We start from the raw sequence: 18863 nt of genomic DNA on the forward strand, positions 1-18863 counted from the left end.
TTGTTAATTGAAACTGCATCCTGTTTGACAACAGAACAGCTGTTGTTGTTTCAAAAGTTTTAAACAATATTCATCAAAAACTATTATGTACTAGAACATAAATTTTATAGCTTAAACAGAGGCAAATGATAAAAGACAAACCTGGCCTGTCAGAAAAACACACATGTAGGACATCTTATGTAGAGTCACAATTATTACTTCAATTCAGTAAGCACTACTTTAGTGTAGTGCAGCTATGGGATAAAAGCAGACAATGTAGGCATAGTAAAGGTAAATTCATTCCTGAATTCTATCAAATCAACTGAGACTACAAAAATTGTTCTAAACCCTACTACAGATAAAAAACAAGCACAATGAAGCTCATAGATTAATAACTAATTCTCAAATTAAAACTAAAAAAAAAAAAAACTAATTTCATGTAAAACTGGATAATCTTACAAAATGCTACTAGTTTAAAAAAAGCTTGAATTGTATGAAGTGTAAAAATGAAAAATTCTGCATCTTGTTAAAAAGGAATACAAACAAACAATGTAAAGAGACTGATCAACCTAACTCTCTGGAACATGAGAAAATATTACTTCTTTATTGTAAGTGTTCAAATCGTTATTTTTTTTTTTTTAAATTTTTATGTACCATTTGTCAAATACTAAAATGAAAATACACAACAAAACAAAAAAGGGCTGTATTCCCTCCCATTTGGAATTCTATCAGGTTCTTTATGAAGCACGCTGAAAAAGGTGTATTCCAGAAGCACAATACCTTTGTGAGTTTACTGGATTTTCAATCTTCAATCACATTCCTCAGCTTCTTAAGGTATTAATTATATACGTAACCCTTAAGCTTGCACAACATGTTGTTTGTTGGTGAAAAGGTTCAGCATCATCTTTCCAGCAGATGTAATCTTCTTGTACTTTTTCAGAATGGAGAATGAAAATATTACTGCTCACATTTCTGGTGAAAAATTATGGACCCATCTCCTGTCTACTAACAATTCTGCCTAGAAAGTCTCCTTTCTTTTTCAAAATGACCTGAAAATGGATGATGCAAAATTTTCAACTCTGACACAATTTCATATGATCTGATCCACCTATCTGTAATTATCAATTTGTAAATAGATTCAATGTTGTCATTTAATACCTTTTGCTGCTGGTAACTGATCTCGATACCTCTAAGTGCATGGAACAAAAATGTTATGCCATGTACATTTCAATCAACTGATGATAACTTTAGTATGATTAAACCTTCTTGCTTAAAGATGTGATACTGGCTTGTCTTGATGTGATACTCCCTAATGTGATAGTGTGAGAACTTTTACTTTAGATGTTACTTGCATCTGTGATATGTTTACAGCTTATAATGGACTAACGTTTTCTACACATGCAAGCATGTGACTATAACTGAGTAAACATATAACCAGTTTTGCTAACAACTTTCATTGAAATATTCCTTTTTAAAAACAAATCTGGGTAAATGCATCTAACTTTTTAGTCCCCTTGTATTACAACTTAATTTGTGTATTTCTAAATTGTTCTGATTGTTTGTTATTTTGAAGTGACACTGTAAAATTTTTTCTTGAAAATATTGACAATTTTTTATGATTAATTTGTTTATGTAAATCAGTGTTATGCATTTTGTGTAGAGGTGCGTTTTATTTTGTTCTGTGTTCATGTAGTATGCTTGTATGTATTCAATTACTTAGTGTTTTAGTGTTAAAAATAAATAGATTTAATTAAATACTGCAGCCTTAAATACATTTAACTTAAACTATAGGCATAAGTAATTAATTAATGTAACTCCATTATTATAACAGCTGCCTTGCAAAAAAAACCAGTAAAACCAAGATAATTTGTCACCTTTACAGCCATTTGGGAATAACAAAATTCATGAATGCAATACATATTATTAAATATTTGAAAATAAAAGAAAACTGCATATTTTAGTAATATATCCTAATTATAATCCTGCACAAAACATAAAATTATTTAAACTATGTATAATATAAGGAAGTACGTACAATTTCTTTTCAACTAAAAAACACAAACCTCTACTATATAAAATTTAGAAAAATGTGAACATGTAAATTAATTGAAAAATAACAAGACATTAAAAACAAACAAAATGAAACACCTTATCGTAAATTTAATGGTATTTTTTTTGTTTTTTCTATTAATCACCAATTTTTACTTTTTGAGGAAAGACATTATTTTTTATTGCACAAAAGAACTATTTATTATTTTTTTGTATGAGATTCAGCCAATCAATCAATTAGGTAAAATTAACTTAACTTTAACTGAAAATTTTCTATTGAGAATCAGTCGTAACTTCTATTGTGTCATATTAACACTTGGTCTAGTGTTTGATTAAGTCCTTAAAAAAATAAAAAACATACATCTTTTTGGGAAAAATCTTTTTTTCTTTTTCAATGTATGGAGGGGGTGTGAATCAAATATAAACCAGAATTTTTATTTTGTAATTTACTGAAGGATAATAAAATTTAATATTATTTCTTTATATAATTTCCGCTTTTGGAAACACATCTTTCTCAGCAGATAGGTAGCTTTTTGATCCCACTATCATAAAATGAAGGTGGGCGTGACATCAATGAATTATGCACGAACGCTTCAACAGCAGCATCGTCTTCCAATTTCTGTCCTCTAAAAGTTGTCAGTAGTAAACAGAATTCACTGTACGAAGTTCATGGAGAAAATCAACATGCAAAATTCCTCCAAAATCAAAAAATTACTGTGGTCAGAACCTTTCCAACTGACAGTTAAGTTTTGGCTTTAATGGGTGCAGTTTATCCCTTTTTCGCCTCTCCATACTCCCATGTTTTGATTCTGGGGTGTAATGGTATATCCAAGTTTCATCAAAAGTCATGGCTCAATGCAAAAAAATTCTCCTTCAGCTTGGTAACAACTCAACAACCGTAGGCACATCTCTAGCCGATAGAACTTCTGACCTTCAGTGAGAAAATGAGGGAACCATCGTGCTCCCTCTTCTATAAATCCATGATTGCCAGTAATGATTACCTGAGCACTGCCATAGCTTATTCCGATCTCAAAAGCAATTTCTGCAATTGTTAATTGACGGTCATCCTCAACAGGGCAACGAACCACGAGAATGTTTTCAGCAGCGGCACTTGTCCTAGGGCAATGTTGGTGACCTTCAATTTCAACTAGTTCTTGTCCTTCTGAAAACTGTTCATGCCAATCATATACTTGAGTCTTTATAAGTGTGTTGTCCCCTAGCACTGCCTGAAGTCTTCTCAAAATTTTGGATGGTTACACACCCTCTGCATGAGAAATTTAATAATAATACTTGCGCAATGCGTGATGATACCTCCTATTCTGACATTGTGATACTGGGGGCCAAAAAAAAGTAGTGAACTGACTTTCTAAGAGTGGGATAGCCTCCACACATTTCTATGTAAAACACTGAGAAGCCATCAGCCCCTCTCCAACAGCTGTGCATCGACGACAACAAAAATCCCTGTTTATATTTGATTCTCCTTAGTAAATCGGCTTTCAAAATCTATACACTTAGTCTAACGATGCACAAGTTTTTTGATTTCACCATTACAGTTTTACCACCCAAATCTTCAAAATGAATAACTTTTATTATTTTCCATACATCTCTTTACTGCAAGTAACTTCTTCATACCTAGAAAGGGATATTAATCTGAAGATCCTAAGTCTGGCAAATAGGGAGGGGTGGAGGAATTTTGTAATACAATTTGAACATTTTTCTGTAACAATTGTAGAAGAGTGAGCCAAGGTATTGTCTGTACAGCAAAACAATTTGTTTAATGCCATTTACTTCACAAAATATAGAATTTTTCATCCCCATAGTTGCCCAACACACGTTTTTTATCACTTATAATAACATTCATTTTTAGTTTATTTTTTAATGATTTTTTACGATGTAAATTTAAAATTAGGCTATTTTTTGCGATAAATTGTTGCAGTAAATTGCATTTACTGCAAAAATTATTACTGAAATAATTACAAAAAAAACAACAGTATTTAATAAGTTTCTTGCATAAAAATAAACATAAAAACAAACACGAAATAAAAACTAATTAATGCAATTTTTAAAAATAACTGGCTTGCACCTAAGATTGATAAAAATATTCCACAAAAACTAGCCTACATTATTTTGCAAATAAACAAAAAAAACAATATTCAATAATTTGGTTTGCATAAAAATGCTAAGAAATACAGATTTCAATTTAACAAAAAAACATATATTGATCATTACTTAAAGGGAAATTAATATCACTGTGACTACAGATAAGAAAACTAGAACAGAACACCTTATTTTGCACAGAAAACAAACATTATTAACAATTACTTGAAAAAATATTTTGTCATTATTATTCTAATGTAATTGCAGAATGCCATCAAGTATGGTGAACGCCATGATTAATGACATAAGAACATTTGGTGACTCCAAGCTGGAATTTTGATGCAGTACAACAGCAAACATAATTTTAAATGTTGCAACAATATCTTCACATAAAGATAAGGATAACTTATTTTGTATAACAGTGAGAACTCACATAATCTTTGATAAACATTGTCTTTATAACAAAAAGAAATAATTGTGTTGTCATTTTACATAAATGAAGTTGAGGATTCAAATGTATCATTTGCTGCTGAAATGCTATTACTGTAACCACAAGATCCAGAAAAAGAACACAGAGATATATTAAAACCACTGTTCTCACAACAGTTGATCAAAGTTTTAGTCAGCTGAGTTGAAGTGTCACTGGGAGAAAAAAACCAGTGAAGACTGAGAATTCCTTATATTAATTATTTCATTATGCTGCTTTTCTTTACTGTGCAAAGTCACTGAGTTTCGACCCATATTGCCTATTCCAAAATGTTTTTATACACATCACAAAAAGCATGAAAACATCTCTACCTCTTCTCAACCAACTGAATTCTGGGTGTAAGTTTATATCTAACCACTAGTCATTAAATGCAGTCCTTCTAGGTGCCATTAAAAAGCAATTAATTACCTAAAATACAAAAAAAATTCAAAGAAAACAGTTAACAACCTTTAAATTTTTCAATGGTAACTTTTGGTTATAATTTCACCATTGAAAAAAATTAACTGCAATTTGGAGATTTCTTCCTTTAATACAAAAGAATAATGAAGGAATGTAAGTAAGAATAAGACATGTTAATGACTGCTTGATGTATATAGTTGCAATGTGCTGGGCGATGGGATCGCCACTTTCCAGTGCCAGGAAAGTATATCAAACATATTTCGATGTTACTTAAAAAATACTTTATTAAAATAATCTTAGTTCGGAATCAAAAATGCAATTTACCAAAATGTTTTGTTTTTTCCTGATTTTTTTCTACAAATTCCTGACTTTTTCTCAGTTTCTATTTCCTGACATTTCTTGCCTGTGGGAATATTGATATTGCTCATCTCTGAAACAATTATTCTTACTACTGCAATAGAAATAATAATACTAATAAATTAGTTAATAATTTGTTATTTTTCAATACATTAATATACAAATATCTGCATAAATTAACTATATGACTTCAGCGCACTCATTGTATATTTAAATATTTTTTATTTATGTCCACTTGCTATTGTCTTACAATATGATTTTCTATTCACATAAAAAAGGGAAAACATGATTTTATGATAAGATGTTTTATTTTTTCTTATAATTTTTATAAGATATTACAAATATAAATTTTCAAGAGTAATAATCAATAATTGATTGTCAAAAGCATTACTAAAAAAGTAAATTACACAAAATAATTGTCAGTTTAAGATCTTACATGGTGTTATTACAAATCCAAGCATTTTAGTTTTATATTTTATAATATTGATAAACCTTCAAAAGAAAGATCTTGAATTATTCAAAATTCTGATGTCAGACAGTCAATTTTGTACAATGCTGTTCATGATCTTATCAGTACAGTTTCTGTTATCATATTGTGCACCTGCATCTCTCTTTTCCCTCTTATACACAAACAAACCACAAAACTGATAAACGAATTTAAAAATTACAGTTCCAACTTTCCTTACAAATTTATTTATCAGAAAAATTGTCACATTTTTTTATTTCTGTTCATTTAAAAAAAAAAGATAATTTCAATACAAAATAACCATGAGAACAGAACATTTAAACACAATAAAATAATGGTCGAAACAGTCAGAAATTTTATAAGAATAAAAATAGACATTTCATCTTTTAACTTTATATTATATAAACTGCTTAATTGTTTTGAAGCATGGAATCAGAATCAGATGCACCAGAAAAGAGAGGCATAAAAATATTTATTACAATTTTTACTTTCATGGCTATAGGTCTTGAAACATCACCATTTGCAAAAAACCCTGACACCCAAAATTTTGTTAGATCATTATACTTTGTCTTTATAGCTATACTGCTGCAGCAGCAATAAAATAAGCTATAGCTGGGAAAGAAAAGGTATTAAAATTCTGTAAAACCTATGAGTAGAACCTATGAAATTTTAAATGAAGTTATACTCATCTGGTTGCCTTATCAATAAGAAAATGCATCTCTTTGTCAAGACCTATTGTACGCAAAGACAAAATTTGTTACTAGTAATCTAGATAAAGATTAAAGAATTCTACTTAGTTTTAGATACCTTAAAATTATAAGCTGGTAAAATCTTCATTACAGCACCGTCACAAAATACACAATGAATTATAAAATACAAGATGAAAGTGTTTAAAAGTCCACGTTAATTTAAAATATATGAAATAAAATATGTAAATATGTAAAGATATTAGATATATGAAATAAATAACAAATCAAGTTTTTTTATTTTTTAATTAGCATTATTTAAAACTTCACTTAAAGAGTGATATTGTTAATGTAAAAGAAAATCTTTCAATTTTATTTAAAATACGTTTGTAGAAAGATCATTTATGCAGTATTTTATTAAAAATGGCAAAATTAGCTTAATAAAGATCTTTCTCTTACACGTCAGTATTGTCCTGAGTGATTAAAAAAATTATTTTGTCTGGTTTGTAGAAGTGATTTTTTTTTTTTTTTTTTTTTTAAGAATAAGTGATATTGATTTCAGCAAAGGGTGCATATTCATAAATGTAAAATCATGGTTTATGTTTTTACATAAACTATAACTTACTGAATGTCACTCAACATGATTCACATTTACAAGTACAAAGCAATGATGTGACAGCCCAACTTTTATCTTAAAAACAGTTTAATTTTTTCAGGAAGCTTCAACAGACCATTCAGATGTAAATTAGGTAGACATAATAAATATTTAATAATTACAATAAGCTTAGTGTTTTATTAAGGTGCTTCAAAGCAAAGCAATATCATTTGTACCAAATCATATTGTTTGATTACACTGCAAATGAAAATAATTTTTTCCGCCTTCCTACACCCCTGAGTAGGACCAACACCAAAGTATTGCACTGTGCAGGGATGGGTCCTTTAACTCAAACAGCCCTCCCCACCTACCGGCATAATGTCTGGCATTGCAGGTCAGGCTGCCAGTTGGATCTTCTGTTGTTACTTGATTTATTTACCTACTGCAGTAAGAAAATCATTGCAGAGTGCCCCATCAGTCTATATCTAAAAATAACCCTCAAAAATTGCTACTCAGCAGGAAGACACAAGGGATCCAATGTCCCCACACTTCTTCCCCGCCATCCACCCAAGCATGCCCAGACAGACAGCGACTCCATTAGAGGTTAATCTTCACCCCCCCCCCCACATCCACATACGTCATGCAGCCACAACTACTCATGATCCAACTTCCAAGCATCATGGATTTTTGTCATCAGTATTCTTGAAGCAAGCTTCTCAACATCATTCCAGACCCACCTACTGGACAACATGTAGTCCATGGTCCTCTCCAAAGCTCTCCGAAGTAAGCCAGACTAATACAAGCTCCTGTCTCACACCATTCCATCTAAAACATTTATAGATGGTATGCTCAGGTGTATCTAGTAACTCGCAATAACTGCAGACAAAGGTAGCATGTTTTCCAAATTGACACAGATATTCTTTAAACTCCCCATGCCCTGTTAGTAGCTGGAGAGGTAGAACTCCGTCTCCCTGAAGCTATGCTTCACCCATGAGTCAACATTATATATAATACGCCGAATCCATTCCCCAGAAGGTGAGGCATTCCAATTATCTTGCTTGTCTCTCAACAGTATATGCCTGGCTTCAGCTTCAGGCATTCCATTCTAAACCTGAAAGAGGATTTGGGCCTTCAACAAAACTGGAAGAACACCTGCAACGACTTCAACCACACTATGAAATAACGTGTGGTATACCGCAACAATACTAATGGCAGCTCGCTGTTGGATCGATGACAGCCCATTAACATTCTTTTTATAACCAAATGCCTTAATCCAGGCAGGTACAACATAAAAAATAATGAGCAAAGCCTCTTGGAAAATAAGATGCCCTTGGTCCTCTGTGATTCCCCATAAGCTGACCCAACTTAACCACAGCTCAGCATGTTCAGCAATCTTTGCCAGATGACTGTTAAAGTGCTGGTTCTTATCAATCCACATACTGAGGTACTTAGCACACCTCGACATGCGAACAGTGATCTCTCCAATTGTAACTCAAATTTCACAGATCCTCCTCCTTCCCAGAAAGGCAACCACTGTGGTCTTGTGAGAGCCAATCTCAAGCCCCTTTAATGTAGTCATTCACTCACTTGATGGACTGCAGAGTTTGCCAGGTCCTTGACTTCAGCCTTAATGTAGCCGGTGACCAGAAGAGCCAGGTCGTCAGCATAGGCAACTAGCTCAACATCCCCATCAAAATTGAGGTGTAACAACCCGTTAAAGGCACAGTTCCACAAGGGCAGACCAAGACTGACCTCAGTGGAACCCCACCAAACATGTCAAAGGAGAATACTCAGTCTTCAGTCTACCTTGATACCTTCCTCTCATGTAAATAGGAATTAATGAAGCTTGACAAATATCCACTTATACCATGAGCACGCAGACAGTCGATAATCACCGGCCATGGTACAATACCACAGGCATTCCTGACATCTAGGAGGACCAATAATGGTATTTTCTGTCGAAGCCGGGTGCCCCCAGCCCATCTTTCTCCCCATTCAAGGACACGCCGAATAGCATCCACAGTCGACCTCCCTTTCACAAAACCATATCGATTAGGGGATAGGCCGACTGAATCCACATCCTCCGTTCAGAGTCTATCTACAATTAGCCACTCTAAGAGTTTACCAATAGTATTCAATAAAAATATAGGACAATAGGCAGTCTGTTACAGCTTTCTTTGGAACCAGCACCAACAATGACTCCTTCCACCGTACAGGAAAACTACAATCTTGTAACACCTTGTTAAACACATCAAGGACAACCCAAGGATGCCTTGACATGACCTTCTTAATAATAGACCGTGGAACCATATCTAGCCCTGAGTTTTTATCAGGATTAAGCCATAAGGTCGCTCCACGTAACTCTTCAACAGTGAATCGGTTCGGATGAGCCAGTTGTATTGGATTCCAAGCTAACATATCCACTGGAAAGAGCTCCAAAAAACATGAGTCGCATCATCTCTGCTTAGGGGGATAACAGGTTTTCCAAACCTATTCATAACAATTTTAATACACCCCCCATGGGTTGACGTCTAAATCTGCACGCAAATCAAGCCAGGCCTTAGCCTTGGCCTTGGCCTCCTTAATGGCAGCATTCAATAGACCTCTTGCACATCCCAACCCCGTATGGGGAAGACACCCACCTTGTGATGTTACCGGTTGCCACACCAACTTCATTCCTTGCAAGGGGGGTTGCCCCCCCTTCATTCCAAGCCCTGAGAGGCTTTACCAGAGGTCATCTTTAGACCCTCTAACTGATTAAATCTCAGTCATCTGCCATGCCTCGGTCGGGATGCCACCAATGTAAATGCCTTGGCAGACATTTGCATCAGTAAAATACAAATCAAATTTCACCTTCACGTAGGCCTCAAACGGACAACTTCACAACCAACCTAACATGATTCCCTCAAACTAAATGACTGAAACCGCAAAAGCGCGAACCCCATGCCTAGTCCAGATTTGACAGCACCGTTCATGACTGTGAATGCCTCACAAAACAAACGAGTTTAAAGTTAAATCAGTGCTACACTCATACCAATCAAAATTATGTCTTACGCAACATAGAGATTTAGACCTACACCCAATTGAGGTCACCTAACATGGGAAACGTAACCTCATTCCAGTCCACACAGGAGCCGGGGACAACCGACCCACGCCCCCTTCCATTGAAGGTAGGCAAGAGCTGCTTGCTGTGAACAACAAGCCCAACTGTCGAGAACATAGCCACCAAAACATATCCTCTAGGAGTAGAGATCGTTCCCCCAAGCTCGAGGGACTGTGAATTAAAATCTCCAGTTAAGATAACCGGGTTCCTGGCTCTTTGAATACAATCTTCTAAATCACAAAGTTGTGATAACTGTCAGCACTTGAGTTAGGAGAAATATAGCCTGAAATGAACATACAATCAGTAAGGTCTACTGATACACCTCTAGAGACTTGGCATACCTGCCTGAAACATTCAGAATAGCAATATCCCCAGATCGGTCAACAATCCACAAATATGTGGCCACCTTTCTCTTATTGGGCTCAGCAACAGCGAGGAAATCCATGCCACACTCAATCGCAACGCACCAGATAAGGTCATGAGCAATAGAACTCTTATTAGCATTTACATGCATAATTCTCATTTCATGGTCTGTTTACAGTCCTTGGTCCCAGTCTGATGTCCAACAATACCACAGGAAGCACACCTCGCATCAGAAGGCACCAACTCCTTCACAGTCCTCAGAAGATCGGCATATGATCTTCCCTGCGCCTTAACAATAACTGTTCTGTTGTCAGATACAGAAGGGGTAGTTCAAGCGCCTCAATGTAGTTTCTGCCCTCAGCAGGCACCATGTTACCAGAAACCAGATACACTCTGGTAGTATCATCATGTTCACGATATAAATAGATCAACAACTTCTGTATGTGTTCTCCAAGCTTACCACCCTGTAAAACAAACACTGGCAAAAATACCCAAAGCACCCTCCTAATAGAATCCAGTAAAATTACCGAAGTAGATTCATCTCCTGAAGACAAGTCATAATGCACTGTAAAGCATGCAAATTGGACAGAAGAATCGTTCTCTCCTAACACCATCAAAACCTCTTTCCTTACTTCACCTGCTTTAGCTCCCAGCCGCTGTGCCATAAGGTCCAATCCACCCAGAACACCAGCAACATCCTTAAAATGACATACGTCACCTTCAGTCAGAAGAGAAGTCAGTTGTTTAACCTTCTGCATAATATCAGCAGGCCATCTCTTTTTTCTACAAGCTCACACAATTCTGCATCTGAAATCGAGTCAGCAAGAACATCAACAACATTCCGTATACCGTGCTCCCACAGTCATTCAGTCTGTGTGAAAACCTCACTGGAGGTAACCAATTGAAAAAAAAACATTTCATAAAGAGAGGTCATCATAACCTCTAAATTCAGACCTTTTTCCACTCTCCTTTATTTCCTTCTTGATATTGGCATTCTGTAGAATAAGCCATTCCAAAATACGCTTCCTCCAATAAATGGTTTACATCGGATCCATCAGTACCACTCCCTTCGCTACTATCAGAAATAAGGTCAGACTTCCTCTTAGGGATCCATGTCCTTGTGGTTTGAGATTCCTCAGTCTCAACAATCATCAATTCTCCTGTACCGAAAGAAGTGTCTAACTCTGGTATGTTAGCACACCTACACTGTGTCCAGCCGTAGTATGGGGAGGCTTCCCTTGAGAATGTTCTTTTTGGGCCATTCTGAACCAAAAAATACGATCTCAGTCTATCACAATATTTAGTATATTTTATGTCATAGTTAAAGCTATTAATCAACAAAGAAATTGGAATTTATTAAATTTCAATACTCAATACTATAGCTTAAGATATAAATATTATCAATAAAGATAAAAACGTAAATAAAATAAAATTTATTTTCGCCGCTAATACTAGCACACTAATAATAAGTAATAGTCAATGCCACAGGAAAAACGTTTACTTCAATGTTATCAATTAATGATAACAAGCAATGTCTATTGTTAATAAAAGAACAATAGCAAGATAAGTAATAAATAATTTCTTACTCATAAAAAGGGGCCTCCCAAAGGGAGCACAAGCGATTATAGACATTATTTATGCAAATAAAGAATTGATAAAAAAAATATTCCATTCACTAAAACTCATAAAAAATATTGCAAATCAGTTCCGGTATCCAATCCACAGTATCCCTGTTAAACAATCTGTATATAAAAAAAACCACTAAATCCAGTCCAAAAACACTAAAAAAGCAAGAGCTCAAAATAGCGACAACCACTCTGTAAAACCAATTCGACATAAATGAAAACAATTTAACCTTCCACAAAATTTATCACCTAAGAAAGTATACAGCAGAAGTTTTGCACTATGGTCAAAAGAAATAATATTATCATTAATGGGAATTCTTCCGCGCTATTAGTAATGTTATATGGACCAAAAAAACAAAATTCACCAATTTTATTCACATTTAAAGTTAAATGGTTACAATCCATCTGATGAATAATTTTTGGGTAGAATTTTCAAGTCCTTTTAAATAATTATCTTCAGACAGAGGAACGTTGTTCAGCCAAGAAGAGGATAATAATGAATGGTTCAAGATTTTGAGGCAGATTATTAATAAAATTTTATTCTTTTTTTTTAATTTATTTATTTTATTTAATTATCACAACACCTAAATTGTATTTATTTTAACGATTTAACTTTCAATTTTTTTTTATAAGTTTTTCAATACTTAGGTCTATTTTTAATTGTTTTTTAATTACAATTTTTTTATTTATTTTGAACTTACTTTACTTTAATTTTTACAAATTAAATTGTTATTGTGAACAATATATTCTTTAAAAAGAAAAAACATATTTCTTCTAAGTGTTACCTACTAAATTTCATCACAAAAATGTAATTATTTTCATATGAAAAAACATAAAATTTGGGAAAATTTTATTTATTTTGGGGTGTTTATGGATTAGAAAACTAATTAACTAGCAGAACATAAAAAAATTATTGGAGCTTTGTTACAACTTACAGAAAAAAATGATGAGTTTTTCTTTCAGAATCTAAAGATCCGAATTTGAATAAACTTTTTGGGTAATATTCTTTCTATTGGAAAATTAAATTTTTGAGTGGACACTTTTCTTCTGCATTAATAAGTAAAAAGTGTGTGTACACATACACACACACAGAGAGAGAGAGAGAGAGAGAGAGAGAGAAAGAGAGAGAGAGAGAGAGAGAGAGAGAGAAAACAAATATTTGCCAGTTTTTAAAAATATTAAAGTTTGTTTAAATTAGGACATCTGAATTTTATCCAATACGCATCTTAAGTTTTAAACCGTTATTTTTTGTTCATAAAGAAGGACAGGAACAGTTCCGACAAGTCACATTATTAACTATGTGGAAGAATTAACAGTTTTAATTATCATCTATATACACAAAATTACAATTTACTCTTAACCAGCTGGAAAAACTAAATTTATTAAAAATTGCTTGATAATAAAGAAAAAACAATTTATTTCCAGTATTCAATTTTATACAAATGGAAGAATGATGCAACTTATTTCTAAAAATTGGCAACATAAATGAAAAATTTATGTATAACAATATGCTCATGAAATAGTATCATTGAAAAGATGGCTTATCAACAGTACTGTAGTAAGTAACTGGTAACAAAAGATAACAATATACTGTAACACCGGTGATAAGAGGTGAGACAAGTTGCCATATTATTTTAACTAAAAAACAAAAGATAGAATTTAAACCTGAAAATAATCATCATGTGCAATCCATGTACATATACAACCAAAAGATTGGATGATTATATATCAGAAGGTAAATTAGTCAAATCTTAATTTGGCTACGACATTAACTGGACTTACACGAGTTCAAGCAAAATCTAGCCACTACTAAGGTAACTAAATTTTGCACATACTACATGCTAAACTGCTGTGTTAAATATTTAAGCAAGAAAAGAACTTAGTAACAATGAATAAATAAATATAGTTTGTCTATTTACTTGCACAAGTGATGTAATCCGACAATTTTTTTTTCTAAACTCTGTTTACTGAACTGGGGTAGATAGATGCCAATTAATAAAATTGTTAGGCATGTGTTTTATTTATATAATTCTGATATTATTCTACATGCTGTTACAAATTTAAACATACTTAAATTTAATAGACTAAATTATCGGAATGATAAAATAATATAAATAAAATTTGTTGAACCTAGAGGGAAAATAATATCTGGATTCAAAGTTATATATAAGATAACAAGAAAGATAAACTATGTTCACAAAGAAAAAAAATATAAAAGTACAAAAACTAAGAAACAGAATCAAGAGTTTAGATGCCTTATGTTTAACAGTTTAAAGTAACAGTATGGAAAAGAAATGTAAAAGAATAGCAGAAGGGAGAATATCTAGGAAAATCTATGAAGAAAACTATGAAAATCTGCAGAAAGTAGATCAAGAAGTAGGCTGAGAAAAAAATGGTGAAAAGGAATGACAGATTGTGCACAAAAGAGGGGAAAAGGATGGTGAACAGATATAATGGCAAGCTAAAAGAGATTGTGAGGCTTGCACTTCAAGCAGACCTGACCAGAAGCTGGGAGCTGTGAACTAATAGTCATCTCAAACAAAAAACCAGATTTCAAATTAAACTTTTTTCTTTTTAAACCGCTGTTAAAATAACAAGGAAAATATTCAAAACGTGGACAAGGAACTACTAATTCAGCAGTTTAAGGTTAAAGAAAAAACTGATTTTCTTTTACTTACTTTGTTGTAAAAGGCAGTAAGTAGACCCACGACAAAAAGTGACATAATTTTTAGAAAAAATTTGAGCATAAATAAAACAACTATTGTGCAATAAAATGTGTACTCTTTTGATCAAAATTTGAACGCTTTGCTAAAAATTCTCTTCTTCCTGACAGAATAGAATGAATTGTATCCATAATGAACAAACATATTAAAGATCACATGAAAATTTGATGTTTAAAAATGCAATGAATGTCAAAAGAAAGCGATATTTCAAATAGTCATGAAAATTCTTCAGTTACTAGAAGAATTATTTTTAAAATGGACCTGGCAAAATAAAAGTGTTTTATAATACAAGAAATGTAATAGCTAAAACTATTAATCTAATAAGAAATGTTATTTATAATTTGCAATAACAACATAATCAAAAATCTATTTAAAAAAAAAGATGTAAAAAGTTTAAGGAATATTTATATTAGACTGTGAAGTAATAATTATTATTATTATTATTATTTATAAAATAAAATTATTTTTAAAATTAGAAAAATAAAAGACTGATAAATGGTATAAAACGTTTTTTCATGCTCAAGTCCAATTTAATTCAAGTCATATTTAACAACATAGCAACTACCAAAATTAATAACAGCAAATAACAAGTGATCAAAAAATTCCAAGACTAGGTCTGATAAACAGTACCAGATTTAAATACGGCTACCACCCCTGACTTCTTCAAAGTAATCTCCTTGTGCAATGATTCACCACTGAATTTACTGTTAGGAATTCTGTTCTTTCAGTATGAAAAGCTTTTACTATGACAAATAGTGTTCCACTACGTGATACAAAATAGCAACTCTTGGAGTTTAAAGAAAGAGGAAGAAGTTACAGGAAGCCAAATCTATACAGTATATTTGGGAAGTACAGAGACATTCTTAGTTTCTACTTGAAAAACTCATGCGTATTGATGGAAGAACTAATGAAACACTTATTACCCATAGAATAATTCACAATATTATTATTGAATATTCTCCCTCAGATGTTTTAGAATATTCCATTACAACTTAACACTGACAGATAATTGAAAATAAATTTAAGGTGCATAACTCTACAAATGTTAAAGGGTGTGATGAATATGCCATCAGTCATACTACTGATTTGTCTCACCTTCTTTTAAATGGTAATGACCGTTAACATGAAATTTGGAGTCTCCTGTTCTTACTAATGAAGATCCTGAGATTATGACTCTGTTCTCCTTCTGCTTGGGAGTCAGGAGCCTGGGCATGATCTTGGCAGCAAAGCAGTACATATTTAAAATTGTCTGCGCTGTTTCTAACATCATTTACAATTACTTTAGTAAACTCATGATTCTTATATAATAATAAGCTGCCCAATTTTTCCCCCACATTTTTGGTAATAATGCTCATGTAGGTCAACTTGACTTTTCCTAGTCTTCAGACACAAGCACAATTAAAAAATCATTGTCTAGTGTATCGCTGTATTATCATGTACCTGCACCTGCTGAATTCCAGAGTTTGGTTTAATATTGCCTCTCTACTTTAAATTGTAGTCTACAACGAAACTTTTAAAACGTCCACGCATGTGAACATGTAACAAAATAGATGTAACACATATCCTCATGTATATAAAACACCACTATGCTGATTGCATGAATCAGTGACTGCATGAGTCACTGCTACACAAACTTGTCCGTACTGCACTGTGTAAATTTTTTTTACAGAACAATCTTGGAATTTTTTGACTGTACCTTGTATTGATATTAATTTATATAAATACAAAAACAAATACAAAATCAGCCATTTTGAAATACAAACAAAACTGATTTTACAGCTATATAAAACATTTAAAAGTAATTAAATTCAAATCGTACCAAAGTATTTTTAATCTGAAATGTAAAATATCTTCGTTAAACTGAGTTTACATGTCACAACAAATTTCTTTCACAAATTAGTATTTGATTTGATTCAACCAGGACAGAGCTCCTTTTAGTTTAATAACATTTCAATGTTTTTTCCTTAGGTTTTTTTCACTTTCACTTTAAAATTATTTAGAATTGTAAATTTTAGCAGCATGTCTAGGCATCTGACACCCTTCCACTACAACAATAAGTATTAATCTTTAAAATAAAAACATAATAAAAAAATGTATCTTTAATAAAAAAAAAAACTAAAAAATTTAAAATGTTACAATTAATCTGATTAACAGATAATTTCTGAAGTCTATAAAAATATAAGCTAATTAAGATAAGTAAGGGTAGACTTACTTTACCAATCAGGGAACTGAATTATAATGAAATTTTAATTATCGGTACATTACTGAATGAATTTTAAGCCTATATTATGATATATATTTATATGTGTGTATTTGTTTTTTTAATATGTGGATGTATGCTTTGATAATTGCATCATAATTTTAAAAAGGTTTGGAAGCATCTGAAGTGTTTTGTTTTTAAATTTATTTTTTATTAAAGTTTAAATCTACATATGCTGATCTAAAAATTTCATTCGCGTTCTAATGACTACAAAAATAACAGACTTAAAATAAATTAGAAACGTAACTGGATCTAAGAAAAGGCCCTTACAATTTGAACTTATAAAAACATGTTCCCAAAACACAAAAATTAAAATTCAATTGCTTATACATGAATTACATTAAATGAACAGTAAATAAAAGATGAATTAAAAAACAAAAAATTAATAAATTTTTCTAAGATAAAACATTTCATTGGAAAATGTAACAAAAATTATATCATTTACAGAAATAAAGGTAAGAAAACTGCACAAATTTAAAAAAATATTAAATAGAAGACCTTGAAATAAAATAATCAAAATCAAATGAAATTTTTGAAATACTTATAATTAATACAATGACCTGCAAATATATAATTACTTTTCTAGCCAGGTCATATTATTTTTTCTTTATAATTAATAAATGTACGGGAAAAAATATTTACAATTGTCGAAGTGCATTATCATTATTATTTAGAGTACTGAGTAAAATCAGTGCAGGAAGATTTATAAGGGCCCAAAAATAAGTGGTAATCAACAAAGTTAAAACTATTCTAATTAATACTTTTTTAACGCAATTCTAAGGAAGTTAGACATGACATCAATCACATTCATTATCAATCATAATAAGTAAGGTTGATTGTTATTAATACTTTTGGATTTTCCAAGCAATAATTTAGGAATTTTGGCACTTTTATGATAGATAATATACAAACATCTGTATCTTATGAAACAGATGATTTGAAAATGAAATGTAGAAGTGATGATGGAATTCTTTAATACAACAATGCTCACATAGCTTTGTGTTCAAACAATTGTAAAGAAACATTTGACAGTTTTTTATTTATTATCCCCACGCATCCAACCTTACACCTCATGATCTTTTTCTGTTTCCTCAAATGAAAAGCCAAATAAAAGAAAAACATTTTTCTGATGTTAGAAAAAAAAACAGTGGAGGCACTGAAAAAATACTTCAAAAATATTTCAGGTTTTTGAAAACAAGGGAAGTGAAAGGAAGAAAAGAAGATATGCTGAGGGAGACCAGAATGTTTAAGTTGTATAGAACCTAAAAAAAATTATAAACCATTTATTTTGTATAAACCATCTAAAAAAAAAAATCTGTTTATTTTGCCTCCTCCCACAACTGGGCAAGGTCAAACAAAAAGTTTCAACATTTTATAGAAAATCTGATAACTAGTGTTGCTGCAGAGGACAAAATGAAAAACTACTTTAATAGAATAAGCCGAAACCGCCTGAAATTCAAACTGGAATCCATGACAGAAAACAGTGAAAAATGTAATCACTCAATATTTTTATATTGTAGTTAGAACCATATAAATTGGGCAGAACAGGTGTCCTTGCTTCTGTGGATGGACAATTTCCATGATAGCAGAAGACTGGTGGAAATTTTGAGTGATGCTTTGCAAAATTACTTTAATGATCTTATTTAAGGACACACACAAAAATTTCAGAAATGT

At 32.1% G+C, this 18863-nt stretch overlaps 1 protein-coding gene across 5 annotated transcripts in view; it reads right to left on the bottom strand.

Annotated features, from left to right (window-relative positions):
- The window catches only part of Pss (phosphatidylserine synthase 1 homolog l(3)77CDf), a 93376-nt gene that overhangs the window by 26668 nt on the left and 47845 nt on the right, over positions 1–18863 (bottom strand). The window contains exon 7 of one of the 5 annotated variants that reach the window (XM_075356479.1): positions 5444–5462. The exons of 3 other annotated variants lie outside the window; for them this stretch is intronic. In XM_075356479.1, coding sequence (XP_075212594.1) covers positions 5460–5462 — 3 coding nt within the window. In that variant the 3' untranslated portion in view covers positions 5444–5459. Of the gene's footprint in view, positions 1–5443; positions 5463–12847; positions 16975–18863 lie in introns of those variants that run through there. One more of the 5 variants, XM_075356474.1, reaches the window with a different exon arrangement.

The sequence above is a fragment of the Lycorma delicatula genome, chromosome 2 (assembly GCF_047948215.1).
Source record: "Lycorma delicatula isolate Av1 chromosome 2, ASM4794821v1, whole genome shotgun sequence".
NCBI lineage: Eukaryota > Metazoa > Arthropoda > Insecta > Hemiptera > Fulgoridae > Lycorma > Lycorma delicatula.